The 16435-nt window shown below is 51.1% G+C and overlaps 1 protein-coding gene across 1 annotated transcript; it reads right to left on the bottom strand.

The window, feature by feature from the left end:
* Positions 1 to 9: 9 nt before the first annotated feature.
* LOC119958801 (centromere protein F-like) lies at positions 10 to 9997 on the bottom strand. The gene is made up of 5 exons (XM_038787304.1): positions 9905 to 9997; positions 6352 to 6548; positions 5221 to 5417; positions 1385 to 1476; positions 10 to 83 (listed from the first exon to the last, which is right to left on the bottom strand). Exons 2-4 carry the CDS (start codon positions 6511 to 6513, stop codon positions 1407 to 1409), a joined length of 429 nt encoding a protein of 142 aa, XP_038643232.1. The 5' UTR covers positions 6514 to 6548; positions 9905 to 9997; the 3' UTR covers positions 10 to 83; positions 1385 to 1406.
* Positions 9998 to 16435: the final 6438 nt, after the last annotated feature.

Genomic DNA, 16435 nt, shown 5'->3' with positions numbered 1-16435 from the left:
TGCCAGGAAAGCGTGGAGGCTCGAATCTGCTGCGGAGCACTTTCGCGGTGGCTCTTGTTGCTGCTGAATTGCAACTGTTGAACCTTAGGCCAAAGAACATTCAGTGAACAACCATGCTTTCTGCTGCAACAGGAGACCGAGAGAACCTTCTCTACCCCAGCCTGAAGGTGCTGACTTGAGGGGCTCACGGCAATAGTAGCCCTGCCGTAAATTTCCCAGTCTCCACAATGGGTGTTGACTGGTTATTCCACTGTGGAATGCATCATAGCCAAGCAGCATCGTGTCCTCGTCAGGGACAAAATTTCCTCGGCCAATTTCTATGCATGAATTACGAGTGAGGATCAGCCTCAACTTTTAAACTCACCAAACCCAAATGCACACACAAAACTGTGTCACGGCAGTGTCCCTTTAAGAAATGTTTCCTCTTATCACATGGCTTCAGTGATGTCATTGTGTGGGTGCAGCTGGGCTGTGGCTCTGGGAGTTGGTTTTGCTTTCGCTTTGGGTTTGGGGCTGTTTTGTGGCTCTGAGTATTTTGCTTTCGTTTTCACACTTGGCTGCTGTATTCAGACAGACAAGTAGTGTGGAGTGTCCCGCTACCTTCAGTTTGAAAGCTGTTTCCAGACTACTTGATATCTTAAAAGAAACAATTGCTTTCTGGAAGGAATTCAAACCTGCCGTAAACCAGGTCCTGAATGCTGTGCGCTGGGCCACACCTATGAAAAGAGTTTTCTGGTTTATGGGATCTTGTTATTAAATTGGAACAGTTTAAGGGGGAAATTTATTACGGGTTATATATAGAGTACTGTAGCTGTGTGGGACATTTATGCTGGTAGTTGATAAAAATGCCTGTGTTTGTTTTCATAAAAATGTCAACTAAACTTGTAGAATAAACTTTTTTGAGTAAAAGTGCTTAAGGCCTCTGTTGAATAACACCTGAAAGGCAGGCCCTTGAGCTCCTCGTAATCAAAATTAATAAACAGTTGTAGGTCAGGTGAACTCCATGATATACTTTGGAGTTTTCTACACCCTGGCCCATAACACAAGGTGCTGAAGAAGATGCAGCACCCGCAGACGTAAGGAGCAGAGAAACTGATTGGGCGGGGGGTGGGGGCAGGGGAAGGGGGTCTGAAGAGTAGACAGTGGACATGAATGAAAACCATTCCTCAAACAGGGAAGGAAAAGCGGGAACAGCATCGGTGAACCTCCCTCACATCTCTGAAATTTCTGACCTGCTTTCTCAGTACAGGGGAACTGAAATGAAACTCGACATAACGGGGGATTAATAGATACCGTCTGCAATTTCTCACTTATGGTCTTGTCAGCACGAGAACCGAATGCTATATTAGATAACAATGCCACCCCACCTCCAGATCATACAGACCTGCAGCTTCAGAGTTTTCACTTCAGAGGCTAGTCTCTTCTTCTCCTCCACCTCCCGGTTGTACCTTTCTTGCAGCTCGTCCCATTTCGAACCTACAGATCAGAAAACGGAGTGGCAAACATCACAATTTGCAGCGGCATTTTGGGAACCGCAGCCTGAAACCCCGCAACATCCAGCACGTGCACGTAAGGGCAAGACACGCAGGAGCACGGAAATGCCAGCCGTTGCCGCTGGGGCAAAACCCTAGCAGGCTCCCTACCCATGCGGCACAGTGAGAGCGCCTTCAAGACAGCAGCACCCATATCTCGAGTCAGTGAATTATCTTTGAACTAAATCTGAAGCCAGCCCGACATTCACACCGGTAATTCCAGCTCTCCCACCCCTGTCAGGGGCAGGGACTCAAAGAGTCAGTTCTTCCAGGGGCTGTTAAGACAGTCTGCTGTTGAGGTGGGAAAGCTGATTCAGCGGTTCAAACACCAAGAGGTACCACAGCAGCACACTGGTCTGCCAGAAACAAAATCAAAACGGCATCTTCATAAAGAAAGTGGAAAGAAAGCTTTAGGAGGGAAAGCAGCCCTTTTGCCTCATAAACATACAACTCAGCCTCCACACCTGCTGGACACTCCCAGCATTTTCTACAAAGCTAAAGTTCCTGGTTAACACACCACATCTTGCATTTCTCAACAGCCAGGGTGTGGGTTAAAAGGTATAATGAGCAGCCAGAGTGTATGTTTAACCCACTGTACCAGGTTATTTTTTTTTTCTTTGTCTGCACACCGAGACAGCAAGTCAAAGGTTGCAGAGTTGGGGCTAGGATTTTGAATTCTGATTTTTGGAGTCATTGGGGAGTTGGAAAGAAGACAAGAGAACCACCGCCTCGACTCGGGCAAATCGAGGAGTACCAAGCAGAAATGTCCTCTTGCCCTCTCCGGGGTTTTAAAACTCTTGGTCCTCACTCCGTACTGAACCCAACATGTAGAAATCACCCCTCTGCTCGCTACATTGCTTTCGTGTCCAGTAATGCCCTGATTTTGAGGTTCTCTTCTTGGTTTTGCAAGCCGTTCATAGCCTCACTCCTCCCTATCTGTGTCACCGACTGACTCCAGCCCCTACAAATTAGAGGGAAATTTGGCCAATTGGATAAGTAACTGGCTATCACATAGAAGACAGAGGGTGGTGGTGGATGGAAAATGCTCAGACTGGAGACCAGTTACCAGCGGTGTACCACAGGGGTCAGTGCTGGGTCCTCTGCTATTTGTGATTTTTATCAATGATTTGGAGGAGGGGGCTGAAGGGTGAGTCAGTAAATTTGCTGATGACACCAAGATTGGTGGAGTAGTGGATGAGGTGGAGGGCTGTTGTAGGCTGCAAAGAGACATTGATAGGATGCAGAGCTGGGTCGCAAAATGGCAGATGGAGTTTAACCCTGATAAGTGCGAGGTGATTCATTTTGGGAAAAAAATTTGAATGCGGCTTACAGGGTCAACGGCAGAGTTCTGAGGAATGTGGAGGAACAGAGAGATGTTGGGGTTCATGTCCACAGGTTTCTGAAGGTTGCCACTCAAGTGGATAGAGCCGTGAAGAAGGCCTATAGTGTGTTAGCGTTTATTAACAGGGGGCTTGAGTTTAAGAGCCGCGGGGTTATGCTGCGACTGTACATGACCCTGGTGAGACCACATTTGGAGTATTGTGTGCAGTACTGGTCACCTCACTATAGGAAGGATGTGGAAGCATTGGAAAGGGTGCAAAGGAGATTTACCAGGATGCTACCTGGTTTGCAGGATAGGTCTTATGAGGAAAGGTTGAGGGAGCTAGGGCTTTTCTCTTTGGAGCAGAGGAGGATGAGAGGCGACTTAATAGAGGTTTATAAGATGATGAGGGGGATAGTTAGAGTGGACGCTCAGAGACTATTTCCTCGGGTGGATGTAGCTGTTACAAGGGGGCATAAGTATAAGGTTCAGGGTGGGAGACATAGGAGGGATGTCCGAGGTAGGTTCTTTACTCAGAGTGGTTAGGGTGTGGAATGGACTGCCTGCTGTGATAGTGGAGTCGGGACACTTAAATAACTTTCAAGCGGTTATTGGATAGGCACATGGAGCACACCAGAATGACAGGGAGTGGGATAGCTTGATCTTGGTTTCGGACAATGCTCAGCACAACATCGAGGGCCTAAGGGCCTGTTCTGTGCTGTACTGTTCTATGTATCCCTCCTTATCTCAGTAACCTCCTCCAGCACCTACACCCTTCCCTATCTCTGTAACCTCCTCCCTCCCCTACAACCCTCCCTATCTCTGTAACCTCGTCCAGCCCCTACAACCCTATCTCTGTAACCACCCCAGCCCCTTCAACCCCCCCCCATCTCTGTAACCTCCTCCAGCCCCTACATCCCTCCCTACCTGCGTAACCTCCTCCTGCCCCATCAACACTCCCTATCTCTCTAATGTCTGCCAGATGGAAACTTTTAACCCCTTGACATATATATAGGCCACCCTGTGAAGGAGCGCGTGGTACTCCTTACCCATTGGCTTAAAGACAAAGTTGGTTTTAGCTCATCTGGTGCTTATGAGGATTGGATAAAGGGGATTTATAAAGTTACAATTACAACAAATTTTTTCTCGCCAACCCAGGGCTTGAAAAGGGATCTGAATCCCGTTGCAGCTGATGGAAGGATTGTCTTCTCTGTCCCCTGGAAGCAGTCATCCTACAAGAGGTGGGGTTGGGTCAGATCCATAGAAATGACACGAGTGTGAAATTTCGAAGAACTAACACGAGGAGAACTTTGGCTCAATGAACCAGGTAAGGTCAGAGTTGAAGCACAATTTTGGGACGGCGAAGAGCGTGCGCTTCGCCCCTCACGCAATCCTGGAAACCTCTCTCTTCGGACAGTCCCCTTCGGAAAGATGACGTCCCGGCCGCCGGGGTAACCGGATGTCTCAAGATCACAGCAGAAGCTTAAAAATAAAATGCCCCACACAGGTTCGCCGGTCTTCAGCTGTTAAAACTTACCCTCATTTGCACTGCTGAGCGTGGTACACCCAGGGTAGGTCTTAGCCGGAGTAAGGTGGAACTGGCATTCTGTAGGGGTTGAGGATCTTCGACTCCGCTCAAGCTCAGCTTCCAGCCTGAAATCATTCCACGGTTTTACTGTGTGTTAAGACGCCTTTCCCGTTTAAAAAAAAACAAACAACCTTAAAATTACTAATATTGAGAGACCGGGATGAAGGAGTGCAGCCGGTGGGTGCAAGGGGCACACCACCGAGGTTGGACAGAGCAGAGGTGAAGGGGGAAAAGAAGAAACCGATGCAATGAGGGGACACCGGTCCCTGGCAGCTTTAAAAGCAGGAAGAAGAGGCTGAGAGAGAGGAGAGGAGCCCAACAGTTTCTGCAGACCCGGCAATGAATGAGTTAAGAGTAATCGGGAGCAGACGGGTCCCGCAGTTGCGACAGAACAAAAGCCAAAACTGCACAGAGTAGCGCCTATAGTAGCTGCAGCAGGAAACGCAAGATAAATCGCAACAGCGAGAGAGAGAGATAGTGAGATCGAAGGTCAAGATGTTTTCAATTTCTCATCCTCGACTAAATATTCTCGTGTCACCAGAACAATTACAAATCAACAGCTGAGCCCCAGGCAAGAAATACTGCGCACACTCCATCTCCACTCACCTGACTTACTGCTGCATTAAATAATGGTACAGACGTCTGCACACCATTTAAAGGCCAACATTCACATCGCCCACATTCACACGTGGAGGCTCCCCTTCCCACCCCCAACCTTGCCCACCTCATCCAATTTTTGTGCCACTCGGTGGCCACCCTAGTACACGCCGAGATGGTACCTCTTTAGTTCCTGCTCCAGGCCGTCGATCTGTTTCTTGGTGGCCAGCAGCTGCCCCTCCAGGCTGCAAACCAGGGCCTCCTTCACCTGGATCTCGTGGCACAGCCTCTGCTGCGCCTTCTCCTGGCTGTTGCGGGCCTCCGTCAGGCCCTGCGTCTCTCTCCTCAAGGCTGCATTCTCGCTGCGTTCGCCCTCGAGCTTAGAAATAACACAAGTGGCATAATAAAATCAGCAGCAGGTTGCAGGTGATGCACTCAGGAGAGCAGGCGAACGCCACTCAGGGTGCATATGCAGTAATAACTAAAATTGGGGTGTCACTACTCAAAAATAAGGAGGCTCGTCCATTCAGGACATAGCTGAGGGGAATATTTAGCCTCTCAAAAGTCAATGGAAGCAAAGTCTTTGATTATTTTTACGGTGGCGGTAGATAAGATTCTTTGATAAAAGAAGAGGTTGAAAGGTTACCGGGGGTAAGCGGGAGGTTACAATCGGTCAGCCATGACCATATTGAATCGTGGAGCAGAGTGTCCTATTCCTGTGCCGAATCCGTACATTCGCATAATCTCGCTAAAATTAACTTTAGCCTGATTGAGATGTGAAATGTCAAGCTGTTAGAGGCGTTACACAAACGCAAGGATCCATGTAAACGCCGTTTAACTTCACCTAATTCCCAAATGCAGTGACATACACAGAACAGGGTGTATTTTAGGGGAGATGGTGGGGAAGAGGCAATGTCACTGGACTAGTGATTCAGAGGTCCCAGGCTAATGCTCTTGGGGGGGGGATAAGAGAACCTCTTTTTCCTTCCCACGTCTTTGCCCTCACCGTCACACATCTCAATCACGTTGGATGGATGCTATTGGCGTAAATCCCCATTGGTGATTCATGCGAGAGGTGACACATTTCTAATTCCCATCATTCACTGCCTGAACCGTTAAAAAAAATGCTACACTCCATTATTGCTGTGTCACTCAACGAGCGGGACGGTAGAAGGAAGGTGAACCGATGGACCTGGCTCATCACGATTCTCACTTTCCCTCGCACCCGACAACAGCCCGCTGAAAACTAAGGGCCGTGAGACGGAGCGAAGGGGGGGGGGGGGGGGGGGGGGGAAGAGAGAAAAAAAAATCACCTTGTGGTTCTGTTTCTGGAACGTGACTTCTAAACTATCCAGTTGAAGCTGCTTCTGGTGCCGCTCTTTCTTCAGTTTCTCCAGCTGGCTCTCGTACTCGGAGATCTTCTGCAGGGCTCTGCTGGGTAGCTCGGATTTCCATTCCTCCGGTGCCCAACTCATGATCGCTGGGACACGACATCGATCGACAATCAGGCCTAGGAGAAAAGCAAAAACCCCGTTCACAAAAACCAGAAGTGGCACAGAAAGCGGGGCGATATCGGCAGTGGAAAGTCATTCCAGAGCAGGCTGATAATAGAGTACGGTCTCACTCCCTCTTTCACATTCTGCTCGTTTGCTCATGGTAATAGGCTTCCGAGGGTCAAACAGCTTTCAAGCCAGTCAGAATTCACAAACCCCAGGAGCTCAAGTAGAATCGGCACCAGGGAAATCAGTCATCTGGTTTTGTACACGACGGGCAGGAATCGAGTTTGGCATCGAACGGTGGTTTAAAAATTTTAAAAAGACTGCGGACACGTACAAAACAATTCTGCTGTATGATCCACTTTAGCACACTTCTGATGAGAGTTTTTTTTTTGCATGCACAAGTTCTGTCCGGTCCCATATGTTTTGGGCTTCGATCGAACACATTGGAATGGTACCAACTCTCTGCCACTAAAGATTTGGTGATTTATCCAGAAACAAAAAGAATTCTGCCTCACCCATCGCAGCCAGGAAGTCGCTCGTTGAAGTCCCAGCCCACAGACAAGTGAACCAGAGAATCCCTACAGCGCAGTCAGAGGCCATTCGACCCATTGAGTCTGCACTGATCCTCCGAAAGAACACCCTACCTAGACCCACTACCCCAGCCTAACCCCGCAACCCTACCCAAACTACACACCCCTGGAGACTAAGGGGCAATTTTATCATGGCCAATCCACCTACCCTGCACATCTTTGGACTGTGGCAGGAAACCGTAGCACCCGGAGGAAATATGCATTGACGTAGGGAGAACCTGCTAACTCCACACATCTTCCAACCATTCTTCACATCTGTAATTATCTTGCAATTGTGCCTTTACCTATATAAACTGTGTTTCTGAACCTGCCTCCACTTCGCCTGATGAAGGAGCAGCGCTCTGAAAGCTTGTAATATCAAATAAACCTGTTGGTCTTTAACTTGGTGTTGTGAAACGTCTTACTCCAGAGTCACCCAAGACAAGAACTGGACCTGGGTCCCTGGCGCTGTGAGGCAGCGGTGCTAACTACTGCGCCACCATGAAGCCCTATCTGCACTCTGAACCAGATCTAAAAAGATCCTCCAGCACTATTTCAAAAGATGGTTAGGGATGCTGTCGCTGATGCACCGGACAATATTTATGGCTCAGTCTGCATCACAATGGTAAAATCTGTCCATTGCCACTCTGCTGCTTGCGGGGGCTTGCTGCTGATTGATTGATTTACTGTCACAATGTACCGAAGTACAGTGAAATGTATTTTTCTGCGACCAAAGGAACGTACTAAGTACGTACTCAATAGACAAAAGAATAATTGACAAAGTACATCGACAAATACGTAATTGGTTACAGTGCGGAACAAGCGGCCAAACAAAGCAAATACATGAGCAAGAGCACCATAGGGCGTTGTGAATAGTGTTCTTACAGGAAATAAATCAGTCTGAGGGGGAGTCGTTGAGGAGTCTAGTAGCTGTGGGGAAGAAGCTGTTCCTGTCTGCCATACTGCCTCCACTTGAACGACGACTACAATTTCCATCGGCTGAAAAGTGCTTCGGGACATCCCGAGCGGGCATCTGTGGAAAGACACCGCAGGACCTAGAAGGCTGTAAACTCCGGATTACACCCGGTGCCAGGTGTTGGGGAGTGTGGGGATAGGAGGACAGACCAGATCAATGCGTGGCTAAAGAGATGGTGGAGGGACGGCTTTAGTTTCCTGGAACACCGGGTCCATTTCTGGGGACCTGTACGAGTCATGTGGGTCGCACCAGAATTGAAATAGGACCTCGCGGTGGGGTGGGGGGGGGGGGGAACTAATTTGGCAGGGAGGGTGGGTCACAGTGTGGAGGTACAATCAGGGTTCGTGCACAGCTAAGCGTCGGAAAAATACTAGCAGAGACGAGGGCTTTATCTTGTGAAGAGAGATGAGAGTTTAGAAGAATGAGGGGCGATCAAGTTGTGATACACAAGATAAAGCAGATGTGGAGCGGATGCTTCCTCTTGAGGGGCATTCGAGAACGAGAAGTAATAGTCTCGGGATAAGAGGTAGCAAATTTAAAAGGGAGTTGTGAATCCGTGGAATTCGCTACCCCAGAGTGCGGTGGACGCTGGGACAGTGAGGATAACCTGGGCGCCGTGAGGCCGCAATGCTAACTCACTGCGCCTCCGTGCTACCCAGTGAGATATAAACATACTATCTGCAGGGCAGCACGGTGGCGCAGTGGGTTAGCCCTGCAGCCTCACGGCGCCGAGGTCCCAGATTCGATCTCGGCTCTGGGTCACTGTCCTTGTGGAGTTTGCACATTCTCCCCCGTGTTTGCGTGGGTTTCGCCCCCACAACCCAAAGATGTGCAGGGTAGGTGGATTCGCCATGCTAAATTGCCCCATAATTGTAAAAATGAATTGGGTACACTAAATTTTTTTTTAAATGACGGGCCCGGGATTGATTCTGGCGACGGTCCGTGGAGCGTGTGCACGTGCTGTCAGGTGAATTGGATATTCTTAATTCTCGCTCCATGTACCCGAATAGGCGCCGGAATGTGGCGACGTGGGGCTTTTCCAGTAACTTAACTGCAGCGTTAATGTAAGCCTACTTGTGACAATAAGTGGGTTTCCTCCGGGCGCTCTGGTTTTCTCCTACACAAGTTCAAAGATGCGCAGGTTAGGTGGATCGGCCGCACCAAATTCCCCCTGAAGAGTCCAGGGATGTGCAGGTTATAGGGCGGCGGGGGATCAGGGCGCCCTTTCACGGAGTCGGCGCAGACCCGACGGGATGAACGTCCTCTTCCTGCGCCGCGTGGGATCCACAAACTGGGGATTTAATTTCCTGAGTGGATTAAATCTCCGCTGCGTGCCCATTTATCCTTCCAGGGCACGCCCGAGGCGGGGAGGGGGTGGTTTATCCGACCAGGCCGGGCATGGCCACCAAGCTGCCCCTCGGTCCACCACATCCCTGTTGCCTTTGGCTCCCCACGTTGTGTGGGCGAGGGCGGGTACAGGCCCCGCCCCCTCCGCCCCGCGCAACCAAACCTGCCCGGCAGGGGGCGGAGCGGCTCCCACGTGGCCCTCTTTGATTGACAGGCGGGCGGCCGCCAGCCAATGGGCTTCCCGAATCCGCCCGGCCCAGCAGGTTAGGTTGTCGTCGCCGCCGTCGGTTGACGGCAGAAAAAAAAATCGTTGAGGTGAAAACATTTAAAAAGCAGCCCCTCCCCCACCCCCACCCCCACCCCCACCCCCACCGCGGTTTCCTCACCGACGGTCAAATTAACGCGTTTTGAAAACAAAAATACTTTAAAAATTGTTTTTCTTCACACGGTTTGAGAGGGAAAGGCGGGAACTCACCCTGTTGGGGTCTTGTTTTGCTCACTCGGAGCTCGCGCCCGCCGCCGCCCGCGCTAAGTGGATGACGTCACCAGCTCCGCCCTCCTCGAGACCCGGTGCGCCGATTGGATGAGGGCCTGGCCCCCCCCCTCTCCCCGCCCCCTCTGCCGCGGTGCGCCGATTGGATAAAAGAGCGGCCACGCGCGCACTCTCTCCACCTACCCTGTACTCGGATTGGACGATGATGGCATCAGTCACACCCTCCACCACCCGCTCATTGGATGAGGCGGTGCCCCCATTCGGCCTCCACCCAGTACCGGCCGCTGATTGGATGAGGCGGTCAGCCAGTCTCCCCCTGCGTCTACCCAGCGCAGGGCACTGATTGGATGAGGCGGTGGTCCTCCCCCTGCCCGTACCGAGCGCAGGTCGCTGATTGGATGAGATGTTGGGTCACTCCCCCAGCCGCTACCCAGCGCAGGGCAGCTGATTGGATGACGCGGTGAGCCAATCCCACTTGCCTTTACCCAGCGCCGGCTGCTGATTGGATGAAGCGGAGGGGGCGGAGTTTCTGGCCCCGCCTCTCGCTGCTGACCGCGCCAATTGGACGGCGGCACCTCCTATCCCGCCCCTTTTCTCAGGGGACGAGCGCAGATTGGATGAGGTTCCTCACCCCACCCCCTTTCTCAAATGGAGCGCTCTGATTGGATAAAGGTCCCTCTCCCCGCCCCTTTACTCAAATGGAGCGCTCTGATTGGATAAAGGGAGGTTCCCCTCAGGCCCCCCCTCGGCATCCCATCCAAACTGGCTGCCCATGGCAACGGCCCAAATGCCAATGCCCCAACACATACCCGTACCCGGATTCGATCGTTGTTTCCTCACGGACCACAGACACCGGCAATTCAACTGGGTGGTGCATCATAACCGGGAGCTGCAGGGAGAGCCGTTCGGCCCTTCGAACCTGCTCCGCTCCACCCGTTCCTCGCGGTCACGGCCGATCGTCCAACTCAATAGCAGCACGGTAGCACAGTGGTTAGCACTATTGCTTCACAGCTCCAGGGACCCGGGTTCAATTCCCGGCTGGGTCACTGCCTGTGCGGGGTCTGCACGTTCTCCCCCATATCTGCGCGGGGTTTCCTCCGGGCGCTCCGGTTTCCTCCCACGAATACCAAAAGACGTGCTTGTTAGGTGAATTGGACATTCTGAATTCTCCCTCTGTGTACCCGAACAGGCGCCGGAATGTGGCGACGAGGGGATTTTCACAGTAACTTCATTGCGGTGTTAATGTAAGCCTACTTATGACAATAAAGATGATTATTATTATTATCCCACTTTCCCCCCTTCACCACCCCCAAGTCCTCCCACCCCCCCCCCCCCCCCCCCCCCCCCGAGTGCCTTTTCGACCGGCTTCTTGGAGACGTACAGTGTTTTCGCCTCAGCTACTTCCTGCGGTGATCAATTGCACAGACCAACACTCTCTGGGGTGAAGAAAGTACATTTGATTTAATTGGCTTTTCACGGTAAACAGAATAGTTGATCCGGGTCGGACCGACCTGTAGAAGCAGACAACAGAGTTAACGTTCCGACTCCGTTTGACTCTTCTTCGAACTAAAGGAGGGTGGAAAATGTGTTGGTTATTATACTACAGCTGGGAGGGATTGCAACAAAGATATAGCCATCTTATGAACAAGGGCCAGATGGCCTAGTGTGTGTGTGTGTGTGTGGGAGGGTGGTTCCCAGCTGTTTCAGAGATGTGCGTCGAGGGATAAACATTGCCCAGGGTACCAGGGAAACTCGCCCACTGTACACATCCTGCTGTGCGATTGCTTACAACCGGCTGAGACAGTAATTGGGCCTTGATCCGACAGCTCAAAAAGCACCGTCTCGGTTCTCTGCTCAATCGCGGCTTAAAATTGATCACAATCCCTCTGTGGATTAGGTTAGTGGACAAGACCGCTGAAGTAGGCGGTACAAAGAGGGGATTAAATGCATGGGTTTTTTGGGGGGGGGCGAAAGGGGGAAGCTTGATGGAGAGTCCGTTCCCTATTCCTGAAGGTAGTCACGTTTTTAAGGAACCCAGATAGGTGAGCAGAAAAGAAATAAAGAAAAGCATTTGCAATTTAGAAATTCCGAAATGACGATCAACATAGAGGAAGCCATCTTCGACCATAAGAGCAGAAGTAGGCTATTTAGCCCATCGAGGCTGCTCCTCCATGCAATGAGATAATGACTGATCTGATGATTCTCAACTCCCGCCTTCTCCCCATAACCCTCGATTCCCTTACTGATTCAAAAGCTGCCTTGATAAGACCGCAAGATGTAGCTATTTACTGTTATCCCAGTTGCATACTCTTCCTTTGCAGGTAGTAACCCTTTGTGATAAATGTAGGAGTTTCACACATTTTATATGTATCGGCAATGGTTAAAAATCTGGGTTAGTGCGTGTGTGTCTATATCTGCTCGTCAGGTTTTTTTAAATCCTGGTTTAAACGACACTGGGGCTACAGAAGGGGTAATTAAAGCATCATAAAGGATAGATCATTCATCCCAACCATGAATAGTGTTTACCTAAATAGGGGCAATGGAATTTTGTTGACAGAAAGAAGGTCCGCTGGGATTTAGATAATTGAGGCCTTAGTAAGATGGTCATAACCCAGTCAGTGCAATAGAGATGATGTAATTAATGGGAGGAGCCAGGGGAAGGAGCAACGTGTGAAGAGTCTAATATTTTGCTGCGAACAGAACAGGAGCTTTTTGCCAAATGTTGGGGATTTAAACAATAGTTTGACACAGGCAAGAATCTACAGGCTGGCTCCTGAAGGATCTCTCTCTCTCTCAAAGCAGCTTCTTCAAGACATCCCTATACAGCAATTATTCCTGCATTTTCTAACTGTATTTAAAAGAGGATTTTGACCTGAAATCGGTTTTGCTTGATTGGAGATAAAAGATAGCAGTTGGGAGTCAGTGTTATATTTTATTGTTAAGCATTGTTTAACTGGTATATAAGCTATTTCTTGTATAATGTTAAAATTAGTTTAATTCTGTGTAATCAATATATGTTTCAATCGTCCATGTCTACCATTTGTCTTAGTGATCTACCAATCTATCATTTTTGGGTGGAGTCACTCCTAGAGCAAATAATCCTTTCCTCTCATAAATCAAAGTATTGGGGGATTTAGTCTGGTATCCGAGCAAATCATAAATTATCATAGAATTTACAGTGCAGAAGGAGGCCATTCGGCCCATCGAGTTTGCACCGGCTCTTGGAAAGAGCACCTTACCCAAGGTCAACACCTCCACCCTATCCCCATAACCCAGTAACCCCACCCAACACTAAGGGCAATTTTGGACACTAAGGGCAATTTATCACGGCCAATCCACCCTAACCTGCACACCTTTGGACTGTGGGAGGAAACCGGAGTACCCGGAGGAAACCCACGCACACACGAGGAGGATGTGCAGACTCCGCACAGACAGTGACCCAAGCCGGAATCGAACCTGGGACCCTGGAGCTGTGAAGCATTTGTGCTATCCACAATGCTACCGTGCTGCCCTTGTTGGGCAAATGTTGGGATCTGATTCGGGATCATAATATCTTCAAACTATTTGTAGCCCCTGATTCAATAACTAATTGTGGCACAGCCTCCCATGTTGGGTACGAGTTGAATTATATTTCGAAAGGAAATCATGGCCTATAAACTTTTTGGAACAGGCTTGAATTCTATCTCCAAGGGATGAATATATTTCAGGCTATGGGATGGACAGATTTTTGGTCTCCCAGGGAATAAGGGGCTGGTTTAGCACAGTGGGCTAAACAGTGCGGGTTCAATTCCCGTAACAGCCTCCCCGAACAGGCGCCGGAATGTGGCGATTAGGGGATTTTCACAGTAACTTCATTGAAGCCTACTCGTGACAATAAGCGATTATTATTATAATGGGATATGGACGGGAAACATAGAACCCCTACAGTGAATAAGGAGGCCATTCAGCCCATCGAGTCTGCACGGCCGTCTAAAAGAGCACCCCAGATAGGCCCACTCCCCCGCCCTACCCCATTACCCCACCTAACTCGCACATCTTTGGACACTAAGTGGAAATTTAGCACAGCCTATCCACCTAACCTGCACTTCTTTGGACTGTGGGAGGAAACCGGAGCACCCGGAGGAAACCCACGCAGACACTGTGGTGATATGCATCACTGTAGATACACAAGGGGTTAATGTAAATACACGTAGACTAGCTAGACACTAGAGGGAGCACCAGAGACATGACACACAGACACTCAACCAATAGGTCAGTAAGGTAGGACACGACCAATGGGCATTCACGATACACACAGAGGTGACATGACCACGGGGGGGGGGGGGGGCATTACACCAACCCATGTATAAAGGACACAGCACACATGATCTTCCTCTTTCCAGTGGAGACACTCAGTGAGTACAGACACAGGGTTGATTCAACATCACACCCACCACGTGGATTGTAGCAGACTGGTTCGTCAGTCTGAGTAGCTATAGAAGGATTAACAGTAGTGGCTAATCCGAGTAGGAGAATTGTAAATGGTTTAATAAACGTGTAGAAGTTATCTCCACGTCTGAACCTTCCTTTGTCAGAGTGAACATCAAGGAAGCAGCCTATGCTACGCCAAGAGCATAACAAGACAGACACGGGGCGGGGGGGGGGGGGGGGGGGGGGGGGAAACGTGCAGACTCCGCAGAGTCACGCGAGGCTGAAATCGAACTCGGGTCTCTGGCGCCGTGAGGCAGCGGCGCTGACCACTGCTCCGCCGTGCCGCCCCTATGGCAACAGATTAGCCATGGCCCTACTGACTAGCGGAGTCGGCTCGACAGGCGAGATACAAGTGATCCTCTCCTGCTTCTTACATTCTATCGTTCTACCTTCCGAGATAAGAGAGTCGGAAAACCATGTCTTGGCCTCCAATTTGATTCCCCCTCCTGCGCCGGCCGTCCCGTGGCATCTGTGTCTCCAATTTGGAGTCTCCCCTCTGGCAAGATTGAGTGATTAGCGGACCTGGAATGATAATTTTTATTATTTTAAAATAAATTTAGAATACCCAATTAATTTTTTCCAATTCAGGGGCAGTTTAGCGAGGCCAATCCACCTACTCTGCACATCTTTCGGGTGTGGGGGCGAAACCCACGCAGACACGGGGGAGAATATGCAAACTCCATACGGACAGTGACCCGGAGCCGGGATCGAACCCGGGTCCTCGGCGCCGTGAGGCAGCAGTGCTAACCCGCTGCGCCACCTGTGGAATGGTAAATTTAGACACTGGTGTGTTTGAGAGCCTCCCCCCCCCCCCCCCCCCCCCACCGACTGGTTGGATCCTTTGTCCCATCTGGGGTGAAGCCTGATTTGTTCTGGGATTGGAGATGCACCCCCCACCCCCCCACCCCCCCAGCTCAGCAACCTGCCGGAAATGAAGCAGGTGAAGGTGTAAACGTTGACAAGTGGCTTCAGGACTGACAGCCGCAAAAGCTGCCGTTCCAAAGCCCAGGCCGCCGAAGGATAAAAAGCAACTCCCCAGCGGCAAACACCTCAGTTTTGGGAAAAAAAAAATCATGTTTGCAGGCTGCAGTGCGAGGGAGGCGAAATCAAACACGGGGGGCTCGGCCACAAATATTGGGAAAGGGGCGCAGCGAGAAAAGGCTGCCCCCCCCCCCCCCCGGGGGCCCCACGCCCAGGCGAACCTCGGCCAGAGATGCGTCGGCTGCAACCTCCGGAGCGCGCAAGCTGCACGACCAGAGGGTTCCTCCGTCAGCACAATCTCACCCACCCCAGAGAACACGTGAGCCAAATCAAAATTAACCGGGCTGACTTGCCTGATTTTCCAAATCGCACACCGAGGAATTCTCGCAGACCCGGGGGCAGGCGGGAGGGGGGGGGGGGGGGGGGGGGGGGGCCTCTTGGGGGAAGAGGTGACGCAGAGCTTCCGACGACGGGAGGCTCTGCCAAAACATGGGTGTGCGCTGGGAAAGCAGGAAAGTTGGGTAATATTTCAAAGCGATCCTAAACTGGTTTGGCCAGTGATTAAAGCCACCCGCGTGCGCATGAAGAAGTCTTGTCCCCAGTCTTAAAAGGGCCAGTGTTCTCCCCCTCCTTGGCCGAAACCCCACGGGCCCTGGCCAGGCCGCCCCTCCACCGCGGGGCGAGAGAGGGCGCGCTGTGCCTCGGGACCCCGCCCGTGCGCGCGTTGCGTTCCACAAGCAGACAGATTCAGGAGAATGGTTCCGGGGATAAGGAGCTTCCGTGCCCTAGGTAAGATTGCGGCCCGGTAGCACAGTGGTTATCACTGTTGCTTCACGGCGCCAGGGACCAGGGTTCGATTCCCGGGCGCGGGTCACTGTCTGTGCGGAGTCTGCACGTTCTCCCCCCGCGTCTCTGCGTGGGTTTCCTCCGGGCGCTCCGGTTTCCTCCCACAAGTCCCGAAAGACGTGCTTGTTGGGTGAATTGGACATTCTGAATTCTCCCTCCGTGTACCCGAACAGGCGCCGGAATGTGGCGACGAGGGGATTTTCACAGTAACTTCAT

The sequence above is a fragment of the Scyliorhinus canicula genome, chromosome 31, assembly GCF_902713615.1.
Source record: "Scyliorhinus canicula chromosome 31, sScyCan1.1, whole genome shotgun sequence".
Lineage (NCBI taxonomy): Eukaryota > Metazoa > Chordata > Chondrichthyes > Carcharhiniformes > Scyliorhinidae > Scyliorhinus > Scyliorhinus canicula.
Note: the sequence above shows the minus strand (reverse complement) of the source record. Positions and strands in the feature narration are given on the sequence as shown.

Excerpts from the sequence above, each read along its gene's own strand:
- LOC119958801 (XM_038787304.1), bottom strand. The coding sequence starts at position 6,513 with ATGAGTTGGGCACCGGAGGAATGGAAATCCGAGCTACCCAGCAGAGCC. Across the intron at positions 5,418-6,351 it reads TCCAGAAACAGAACCACAAG|CTCGAGGGCGAACGCAGCGA; the intron begins GTGATTTTTTTT and ends GTTATTTCTAAG. Across the intron at positions 1,477-5,220 it reads CTGGAGCAGGAACTAAAGAG|GTTCGAAATGGGACGAGCTG; the intron begins GTACCATCTCGG and ends TCTGATCTGTAG.